At 44.1% G+C, this 11,432-nt stretch overlaps 1 protein-coding gene across 2 annotated transcripts; it reads left to right on the forward strand.

Moving 5' to 3' along the window:
- Positions 1-8,848: 8,848 nt before the first annotated feature.
- Positions 8,849-11,104, forward strand: LOC145017387 (uncharacterized). 2 transcript variants are annotated; one of them, XM_078975428.1, is made up of 6 exons: positions 8,983-9,113; positions 9,291-9,562; positions 9,665-9,965; positions 10,051-10,209; positions 10,289-10,584; positions 10,660-11,104. In XM_078975428.1, the coding sequence occupies exons 2-6, from the start codon at positions 9,545-9,547 to the stop codon at positions 10,879-10,881; spliced, it is 996 nt and encodes a 331-aa protein (XP_078831554.1). In that variant the 5' UTR covers positions 8,983-9,113; positions 9,291-9,544; the 3' UTR covers positions 10,882-11,104. The 2 variants fall into 2 exon arrangements, with proteins under 2 accessions (XP_078831553.1, XP_078831554.1); XM_078975427.1 differs by lacking the exon at positions 9,291-9,562 and having other exon boundaries at positions 8,849-9,113.
- The last annotated feature ends 328 nt before the right edge of the window (positions 11,105-11,432 follow it).

Here is an 11,432-nt window from a genome sequence, read left to right on the forward strand (position 1 = left end):
AGGAGATCTGAATGGACTCGGCGAGTCCTTTTAGTGGACTCGGCGAGTAGCATGAAGAGTAGGAGCAACTCGACGAGTGGGATGAACAGCTCGTCGAGTCAGATGAAGATTGCCTTGTACTCGGCGAGTCAGGTTGCGAAACCCCAAACCCTTCGAGTTGAGACTCGAATCAGTGAGTCGAGTGGAGACTTGGTGAGTTGGTCAGGTCAGGACTCAAAAATTGGTAGACTCGGCGAGTCATGGACTGACTCGGCGAGTCGAGACGCGAAAGGAAGGAATCTGAATATATGAACTCGGCGAGTCAGTAGGTTGACTCGGCGAGTAGGGTTGACTTGGGAGGTTAACCTTGACCAGGACTTTTACTTTGACCAGAGTTGACTTGGTTGTCTCTCGGGGGTCAGTTAGACTCAGTGTTGCTTTGATATTGGTAGTTCGGGGGAGCAAGGGGAGCAGGAGTTTAGAGAGTTGCCAGGCAGCAGCTAGTGAGATCAGCAGCAAGTTCATCCAGTGCAAGTGAGTTTCCCTTTGTGTGAATGGGTCTAAGGCCACAATGCCGGCCCATGTAGTTATGAGTTGAAGACCCGGGGGTTAGCCCTAGGCACAGTATGCTAGTATGATATTCAGGATGAGGTCCATTAATAGCGGGCGGGTGCCCAAGTATTTGTTTATATGATAGTTTATACTTGTTGTCTGTGTGATACATGTATGTGCCTAGTAAGGAGTTGAGTGTGGGCGGGGTCTCGTATCTCACCAATAGCAAAGTGTGGATGGGGTTCCATATCTCATTAGTAGCATAACAGGGGCGAGGCCCAAGTTAGGGAAGGAGTGAGAGTGGGTTGGGCCCGTATCTCACTACCAGTAGGAGCGTGGACGGGGTTCCATGGCTCATCAGTAGCAGGACAGGGGCGAGGCCCAGGATAGGCGATGCCTTAGGACAGGATCAGTCGTATGAGTTTAGCTTATGTGTTGTGATATGTTTATGTGTTATTATTTGTTGGCGGGCGAGGCCCTGTGACAGGCGAGACCTAAGTGAAACAGATCTGTATCCGAGCGGGGCTCGAAGCCAGGAGGGGTCTGGAGCGGCGGGGCCGTTATAGCGGGCGAGGCCCGAGGCAGGGGGCAAGGCCCAAGATAGCGGGCGTGGCCTAGTATGTGCAGTATGTGGTTATGCATGGTATGTGGTAGGGTGGGGAACTCACTAAGCTTTGTGCTTACGGTTTTCAGTTTTGGTTTCAGGTACTTCCATTAGTGGAGGTAAGAGCTCGGGGTGATCGCATGGCACACACCATAGGTTAGACAACCTGGGAATGTTTACTCTGATAATGAACATGTGTTTTGAAAATTAATACTATAATTATGTTTTGGAATGATGACTTTGATTAAAGTAATGTTTTATTAAAAGAAATTTTTGGTCTTTAATTTTGGGTCGTTACAAGTTGGTATCAGAGCCTTGGTTTGAGGGATTCAGACATGCTCTCGGGGGTGTCTGAACTCAAACTGAGGAATTAGTATAGAAGTTTTCAAAATGAAAAGACGGTTTTGTAAAAAGAGAGTTTTGGAGAAAGAAAACAGTTTTAGAAAAGCAAAAAGAATTCAGAAAGAAAAGAACTTTGAATAAAGAAAAGAGGTGTGGTGCATGCAATCAACCGAGCTCAAGTAAGTACCCCAAAATACCCATACAAGTCTATGTTTTGATTATCAGTTAATAGAACAGCATGCTAGACTAGGACTAAGGATCTAGGTTATGCCTTATGTGCCTGTTATATGAGCTTTTGAGGTGCATGATAGTACTAGTTAGATAGTAGTAGGATAGCATGTTTAGGTTATGCATGAGTTTATGAGTTTGTGTTGCATGCTAGTTTAGATTCTTTGTATGATATTATGATTGCTTGAGTATGTTATGGTTAGATTTTTCCCTTTGTCTGAATGCTGCTTGCTTTGTGCATTGTGGGATTCTGAGTAATGGGAGTTAGCCATTAGGTGGATACGACACGTCACATGTGATCAGGGTTGAATAATCTCAGACTGTTGGATTTGGTCCTATTACGCAGCTCTTGTTTGAGTCCAACCGTTGTAGGGACGAGTCTTTTACTTGAAGGATTATCTGAGCCTCATCACATGTGATGGTATCCAGGTGGTGGCTAATTGGCATCACAAGGAGACCTTCTGTAGCTGAGGACATGTTTGAGTTGAGTCAGAGGTTTCCCTAGGGTAAGCCTAGGATGAGGTAGTGCTAGGAGCGGTAGTAGTAGAAAAGGGACCTGGTGGAGTCGAAGCATTTCTTGAGGAAAGTACGGATAGATGTGGAAGGTAGTATGGTCCCATACTACTAAAAGCAGAGGATCCGTACTCGATTCGGGAAAGGCCGAGGCAATACTGGGAACCTGGTAGTGCATATGTTTGGTCTTGCAGCAGTGAGGAGTATTCCGATAGTGGCTATGTTATATGTTTCAGTATGGTGACGTTGCGAGAGAGACCAACGGGTGGATCAGGCGCCAGAGAGGGATCGGGCTTGGGTTCAGGGGCCGAGCAACTCGAGGAGCGTATGAGAGAGTTGATAGCAGCTAAGGTTACGCGTAGTATTCTAGCTCAGACTCCTGTGATCTTTGGCACGGTCAAGGAGGGTATATTGGAGATTTTGGATGAGAGGCTGGGAGCCTTCCGTACTGAGATGATGGCATTGATGGGAGCACGTACCTTGACATTTCGGGAGTTCAGGGCTTGCGGGGTACCATGTTATCATGGGGCTAGGGACCCCATCGCTAGCAGCAGATGGTTGGCTGATGTTGCCAACGCGTTCCGTACGAGCCGGTGTCCTGAGGAGGACAAGGTCAGACTCGCTTCCTGTCTCCTGAAGGACAGATCGAGGGATTGGTGGGAAGAGATTGGTCATGCTTTGGGTGATGATGTCGCGTTGGACGCGATGACTTGGAGCGATTTCTCAACTATGTTCAGGGCGGAGTTTTCGCCAATTATTGAGGTGCAACAGTTGGTCCGGGAGTTTCAGGATTTGAAGCAGACCACTAAGACTGTGGCGGAGATCACCACCAAGTTTAGGGAGAGGACCCTTCTTGTTCCGCAGTATGTCGCGGATGAGGAGATGAAGAAGGACCGATATCACGAGATGTTGAGGGCTGACATTAGGGAGTTCGTGAGCAAGTCCGGTTGTAAGACGCTGGAAGATATGATTTCTCAGGCCAAGGAGAGGGAAATTGATTTGGAGCAAATCTAGAAGAGGAAGCCAGATGAGGTTCAGGTAGCCGCGAGTTTAGGCAAAAGGCCCAAGGGATCGGATTTGAGATCGAGGGATTACCAGGACCGCAGCCGGTGCGGGAAGTGTGGCAGGGCGCACGGGGGCGCGTGCAGGAGTGGTAGCGGTGGTGAGTCTGGCTGCTTCAAGTGCGGTCGGACTGGTCATTTTAGCAGGGATTGTACTGTTACCACCACTTAGGGATCAGACTTGATATGTTTTCACTGCAATCAGCGGGGCCACAAGAAGGCCCAGTACCCCAGTTTGTTTTCAGCAGGAAGGGTGATGGCACCTGCCCCTGCAACCTTGAGGATCACAAACGGCCGTCAGGGCCGTGCAGAGGCGCCTGCGGTAGGAGGCAAGGCTTTTCAGATGGCTACCTTGGAGACGGAAGCAACACCGGACGTTGCAGGTATGCGACTTCTGTTTTCAGTTCTTTTATTTATGCATGATTATATTGTTATGGTTCTGCATCATTATCAATGTGAGTATTTTATTTTTGAGCGGTTTGATTGTGATCGAGTTATATGCCATCTGCATACCTTGGATATTTGGATAGTAGTTAAGGGATGGGTTATGTTGGAAAAGGTTACTTAGGGTGCAGTAACTGTAGTATGCCTTGGAGGGACTTGGTATGTCTCGCTAGTTCAGAGCCGTATAAGTTTTAGAAATGGACAGGTTAGATCCCTAGCTATGGTAAGCTTGGGATTCCTCAGCAGATTGATTATGGAATGGTAGCAATGATTGGGATTTCTATTCATTGAGCAGCGAGGTATAAGCAGGATCGAAGTGGGGGAGAATCATCCGAGTGTACAAGGGTGAGAGCATGCAAATCCAGAACGAGTACGCGATTTCTGAGAAGGAAAAGAGGTATTTCAACGTTTGATGGATTGAGTAGTTCAGGGTGGGGAGTTTGAGAAACTCCCCATTAGTTCGTGCGTGTAAGGGTGATGGTGAGTATGTGGTTCGGAATTCGGGTTGAAGGATCGCCTATAGGACTCGTGTGAATCAAAATGAAGATCTTGAGGACAGATAGCATGAGATGCTTTCGTGTTAGTAGACAGTGGTAGAGGCAGCAGGTAGAGCATGGAAGAGCGACGAGAGAGCCTCAGCCTTCTTCAGCAGCGATCAGTGGTAGAAGGTGTTGTAAAACTACGGGGCAGCCGTAGCATTCACTAGCAGTTAGTGGTGGAAGGTGTTGTAAGACTACGGGGCAGCCGTAGCATTCACTAGCAGTTAGTAGTGGAAAGTATTGTCAGACTACAGGGTAGCCGTAGCATTCACTAGCAGGCGGCGTTAGAGGGTGATGTAAGACTGCGGGTAAGCCGTAGCATTCCGTAGTAGCTTCGTTGGCGGAGTCGGGGCGAGGCCCTTATCTCCTAGCATTCAGATAGGTATCAGGAATGGGTAATGGATGAGAATGATGAGAAGTTTGCTTGTATAGCCCTTGAGAGGTGAGACCTTGGGAGAGGCCGCTCTAGGATATAGTTGGGTGAGACCCGCGGGCGAGGCCTGTATGAGAGTAGCAGTGTAGATGAGACCTGAGAGCAGGATTTCTCAGTAGTATGGTTGGGTGAGACTCGTGGGCGAGGCCCGTGCGAGAGTAGCTATGCAAGTGAGACTAGAAGGATAGGGGCGGTTGAGACCCGTAGGCGAGGCCCGTGAGTTTTAGCAGCACAGGTGGGACCTGGTAGGGATCTTAGAGTCAAGATAGGGGATCGGGGATCCCAGGAAATTGTAGTGCCAGCATGGTAGAATAGATTGAGAAGTTATAGGTGGTTGAAGTTTCGTCGAAAGTCGCTGGGAGCGACTAGTAGTTGTGTTGGGTTAGCGATCGGTGGGATCCGGTAATCCAGATATTGATAGGTTGGTAGGGACCAGGGTGGTCTCAGTTCACCCGGAAGCCAGATAAGGAATAGCAGAATTTCCAGTCAGTAGCAGTGCGAGTACGCAGCGTATGGTGGAATTCAGTTAGTTGATCGTGGGGTGCTCGACACCAAATGATAGTAGAAAGAATGCCCAGTGGATACTGGCAATGATGACCCATACTGGGAGTAGCGGGAGTAATAGATTTGGTGAAGATAGGGTCTTCACAGTGGCAGAGGAAATAGATGGTTATGGAGCATTGCCTTGGGAAGGCAAGGAAACCGCGTAAGGAAAGAAGGGGTGAACCCTGTGGGTTCGGTTGCTGTACTCGGAGAGTACAAGAAGGATTGTCAGTGGATTAATTTGGGTTTCCAGAATGTTCAGGGTCAGGGTTGACCCGAGATTATTATCTGCAAGGATTGACGTTAGTCTGAATGACTGAGCAGAAGGCCAGAAAAGGTAGGCAGCTGGTGTTAGAATAATTGGTGGGGTATTGGAGGAGATCGCAGGCGGTGGATCATAGCAAACTTCGAGGACGAATTTAGTTTAAGTGGGGGAGAGTTGTAACACCCAAAGTCTGGAAGGCTAACAAAGGAAAGAAAACCCTAATTTTAAAGGGCGACTCGGCGAGTCCAAGGAGGAACTCGGCGAGTCCGAGCGGGATCCGGGTCGAGTAGTAAGTGACTGACTCGGCGAGTCGGCCAAGGGGACTCGGCGAGTCTGGTTTGTGCGAGGAAAACCCTAAATTTGGGACTTGGAGCCTATTTAAACGTCTCATTCTCTCCCCTAGGGTTCCTTTACTGCCTCTTTCACCCAGAACATCGAACCCTAAGCCCCATTGTTGCTCATTCAAGCTTCCAAGCCATTTTTTGGGTGATTTGAAGGAAGAAGAAGAAGGGGAATCATTGAAGCTTCAAGGATTGGCCTTAGATCTAAAGATTGGGGAAGCTTTCTGAGTTATTGAAGGTATTAAGTCGTTCTCTCCTTTAGATCTAGTATGGTTGTGAGTTTTGGGGGTTTTCTAGCCATGATTAATTACCTCTTTTGAGTTAGAAGCCAGATATGAAGTTGATACTTCAAATCTAAGCATATTATGGTCTTGAGAAGCATAAAGTATCAGCCCTTGAGTTGATTATGGAGCCTCTTTTCCTTAAACCCTAATGTATGGTGTATTTTGCCTAGATCTCCTTCTCTACACGTAAAGTTTGAAAATTTACGTGAGGAATAGGCTTGGGAAGGGTAGATCTACAGTTTTGAGTCCATGCATGACTCAAAAGTCCTCTACATGTAAGGAGATCTGAATGGGCTCGGCGAGTCCTTTGAGTGGACTCGGCGAGTAGCATGAAGAGCAGGAGCAACTCGATGAGTGGGATGAACAGCTCGTCGAGTCAGATGAAGATTGCCTTGTACTCGGCGAGTCAGGTTGCGAAACCCCACACCCTTCGAGTTGAGACTCGAATTAGTGAGTCGAGTGGAGACTCGGTGAGTTGGTCAGGTCAGGACTCAGAAATAGGTAGACTCGGCGAGTCATGGACTGACTCGGCGAGTCGAGACGCGAAAGGAAGGACTCTGAATATATGAACTCGGCGAGTCAGTAGGTTGACACAGCGAGTAGGGTTGACCTTGACCAGGACTTTGACTTTGCCCAGAGTTGACTTGATTGTCTCTCGGGGGTCAGTTAGACTCAGTGTTGCTTTGATATTGGTAGTTCGAGGAGCAAGGGGAGCAGGAGTTCAGAGAGTTGCCAGGCAGCAGCTAGTGAGATCATCAGCAAGTTCAGCCAGTGCAGGTGAGTTTCCCTTTATGTGAATGGGTCTAAGGCCACAATGTCGGCCCATGTAGTTATGATGAAGACCTGGGGGTTAGCCCTAGGCACAGTATGCTAGTATGATATTCAGGACGAGGTCCATTAATAGTGGGCGGGTGCCCATGTATTTGTTTATATGATAGTTTATACTTGTTGTCTGTGTGATACATGTATGTGCCTGGTAGGGAGGTGAGTGTGGGCGAGGTCCCGTATCTCACCAATAGCATAGTGTGGATAGGGTTCCATATCTCATTAGTAGCAGAACAGGGTCGAGACCCAAGTTAGGGAAGGAGTGAGAGTGGGTTGGGCCCGTATCTCACTACCAGTAGGATCGTGGACGGGGTTCCATGGCTCATCAGTAGCAGGACAGGGGCGAGGCCCAGGATAGGCGAGGCCTTAGGACAAGATCAGTTGTATGAGTTTAGCTTATGTGTTGTGATATGTTTATGTGTTATTATTTGTTGGCGGGCGAGGCCCTGTGACAGGCGAGACCTAAGTGAAACAGATCTATATCCGAGCGGGGCTCGAAGCCAGGAGGGGTCTGGAGCGGCGGGGCCGTTATAGCGGGCGAGGCCCGAGGCAGGGGGCGAGGCCCAAGATAGCGGGCGTGGCCCAGTATGTGCAGTATGTGGTTATGCATGGTATGTGGTAGGGTGGGGAACTCACTAAGCTTCGTGCTTACGGTTTCTAGTTTTGGTTTCAGGTACTTCCATTAGCGGAGGGAAGAGCTCGGGGTGATCGCATGGTATACACCATAGATTAGACAGCCTGGGAATGTTTACTCTGATAATGAACATGTGTTTTGAAAATTAATACTCTGATTATGTTTTGGAATGATGACTTTGCTTAAAGTAATGTTTTATTAAAAGAAATTTTTGATCTTGAATTTTGGGTCGTTACACTCTTGTTTATGTATGTTCACTTCGACTCACCCCATTCCATATTTTGACTCATTCTGCATGTACTTATTTTCACACATGCTGAAAATCATCAATATGTCAATCATTTTCCTTGAATACATGTCTCACGATATTTACTCCATTTTAAGGTGATCCCAAGTAGGGCCTGCAGAGGTGATAAATTGGGTAGTCGTGACATATTTTTAGTGGACATGTCACGACACAATAATTTTTGTATGATGCGAACACAACATAACACAATTTTGTGTTTTGTTTTTACTAACACGAAAACGATCAAATTAAAACACGATAAAAACGATCAGCACAGCAAACGCGAAAAGATAATACAAAGTAAACACTTTAATTTATTTAATTCAAAATTAATGTTACAAAACATGACAAACATGAAAAACACAACAAACAAATGTTAATATAGTATCAGTTTTATATCGAATTTTGAAAACAATAATGACATGACATGATGTCATATTTTTTTACTTGACTTGAATACGACAAAAAAAAAAAAAAAAAAAATCCAAATTTCAATTTTTAACGTATCATATAATTGATTTATTACCCGTAATTTCGTAATTATAAGCTTTGCACTGTAACTAAACATAAAGTCACCAAGAAGCATCAATTGTTTACGTCTAGTTACGAGTTTAAGAAAAGAAAGTCAGGAGATAAAAAAATAAAATAAAACAAAGAACAAGAAAATATTTTTTTAAATTGTCCAGTTATGGAGTTAATCATTTGTTATTTCTTTTCAACTTCTTTCAAATCGAAAAGAAATTCATAAAGGAAAGTAATCATTTTATTTTCTTCTATTTCTTTTTACTTTATTATTTTAATGAAACAGTAAAAAAGCACTAATTTATTTTACTCATTTTTTATTTTTTATGTATTTATTATTATTTTTTTTAACTCGGGAACATGGGTGTCATAGTAAAAAGTAAAAACGCTACGCCGATTAGATCAGCACACGTGGGCGTTGAATTGTCCCCAAATAAATACGGGTTCCATTAGAACACACCAAATCCAACAGAAGAAGCAGACGACTGTAACTTAGAGGAAAAGGAAGCGAACGTAAGAGATGAAGGGTTCGACGGAGACGAAGTTCTTGCAGGAACTAGTGCTGTATGCCGCCAGCGCCGCCCTCAGTTGCCTGGTGCTGTTCGCCGGCCTCAAACACCTCGATCCTAATCGAGAATCTTCGAAGAAAGCCCTTGAACAGAAGAAAGAAATCTCCAAGCGCTTAGGTCGCCCCCTTATTCATACAAATCCCTACGAGGTATGTAATTCGTTTATACGCTTACAATCGACTAATTCACTCTCTTTGAAGATTTTACACTCTCTGATTGACGATTTTAATCTACATAGAACTCAAACATAGTCGTCTGCTCATAGTTTCTGAAAATTTGTTTTTTTTACTGGTTTCATGTTTGTAACAAGTGCCACTACGAATTAGGGTTGGGGATTAAATTGCTACAAAGCCCATCGCTATTTGACGATTGAAATTGTGCGCCTCTTTGAATTGACGGAGGAAGTTAAGAAGTATATTAGGGTTTAATGATAAAGTTGTTGCTCTGATGCTCTGCTAATACAAGCGATTGTACTACGAGTCTTGCATAAAAGCACTGGTTAATTGCTTAAGATTAGGGGTTCCTAAATCGTGGAACATTCTAGGCTTCTCCTTGCAAACAAACCATCAATCTTGCAAAAATGCAAAAGAAGCACCATGTGCCTCTACTTTATTGATCTTTCTGGATTTGCTTTTGCTACAGTTTGCTAAAAGTTGCATATGCCTAATAACTTGTTTTTATCATTGTTTGCTAATAACAGGATGTGATTGCATGCAACGTGATAAACCCTGATCACATTGGCGTTGAATTTGACTCCATTGGAGGGCTGGAAACCATCAAACAATCACTTTATGAACTGGTGATATTACCTCTACGTAGGCCTGAGCTTTTCTCCTATGGAAAACTCCTCGGCCCCCAAAAAGGCGTTCTTTTATATGGCCCACCAGGTACAGGGAAAACCATGCTTGCAAAAGCTATTGCCAAAGAATCTGGTGCTGTTTTCATCAATGTCAGAATATCAGATCTCATGAGCAAATGGTTCGGAGATGCACAAAAACTCGGTCAGTTTTCTGATGTTTTTCTCTTATTTAGAAAAACAAAATCTTTTGTATTAATCATATTTGGTTTTTCTTTTTTGTTATGCAGTTGCTGCAGTGTTTAGTTTGGCTTACAAACTCCAACCTGCTATAATATTTATCGATGAGGTGGATAGTTTTCTCGGTCAACGCCGGACTACAGACCATGAAGCATTGACCAATATGAAGACCGAGTTTATGGCTTTATGGGATGGTTTCACTACAGATCGTAAGTTTCCTTTTCAAAACTCGGATATAGTAATTAAAAAGCCAATTTCAATATTATAACTAATATTTAATTTATATAGATAATGCTCGAGTGATGGTTCTTGCTGCAACAAACCGGCCTTCCGAGCTGGATGAAGCAATACTGAGACGACTTCCACAGGCATTTGAGATTGGGATACCTGATCGCAAAGAAAGGGCTCAGATATTAAAGGTGGTTTTGAAAGGTGAAAGAGTAGATGACCAAATTAACCTCGACTCCATAGCTGCATTGTGTGAAGGTTACACCGGTTCAGATCTTCTAGAGCTCTGCAAACAAGCTGCCTATTTCCCCATCAGGGATCTTCTAGATGATGAGAAGAAAGGAATTAAAACAAATGTTAGTATCCTTTCCCTTTTCCTTTTGTTTGAATACAACTACAAGTGTGTTTTGTTGATGTTAATTGTATTATAGGGGCCAAGGGCATTATCACAAGCGGATTTGGAGAAGGTGGTGCTTACAACAAAGAAGACAAGGGTTGCAGCAAGTGAGTATAGTGGTTTGAGCAGCTCACAATCAGAAGTGTGGTCAGTGCCAAGGGAAACGGATGATTATCAAGCTGCCATTAGTGAGCTTTCCAAGATTGTTGTCTCGCAGATTATGAATATTAGAGCAGAAAACCAAGATCGTGATTGAAGATCAATTCATATTCTCTCTCAATTTTGATTAGTCAGGATTTATATGTCGTATTATGGTATGATGTACAATATACTTATGCGAAAAGTTATCTTATTACCACATGCTTTTGGTTTTTGTTTAGTTTGATTATGTAACTTTCAGTGCTAAGTTATTGTTTTTTTTTTTTTTCCTGAATTCTGTATCAGTTTTTTAATGACAGAATCTGTGATGGGTTTGTTTATTTGACTTGATCCATGCATTGCATGCTTTCAACTTCAAGAATATGACAAATGTTCACCAACTTTGATAAGTTGGACTTATTATTTTATATGATACTAACAACTAACACGGTTTAGAAAGAGAAGATTAAAAAAAGGCGACTGTTAACATAATTCTTTGTTTTTACTAGCAGGACTTGTTGACCCACTATCTTTGAACATATACTAGTCGGACCAACTCCTCTTATCCGTGTGAAAAACTGGTTATATTTTTCTGATAGAGCTTTATTAGTTTATAAATTTGTTAATAATATTGTACTCCTGTTAAATAGATATTTATTTATCTGAGGT

Source organism: Lactuca saligna, chromosome 9 (assembly GCF_052625555.1).
Source record: "Lactuca saligna cultivar CGN05327 chromosome 9, ASM5262555v1, whole genome shotgun sequence".
Taxonomy (NCBI): Eukaryota; Viridiplantae; Streptophyta; class Magnoliopsida; order Asterales; family Asteraceae; genus Lactuca; species Lactuca saligna.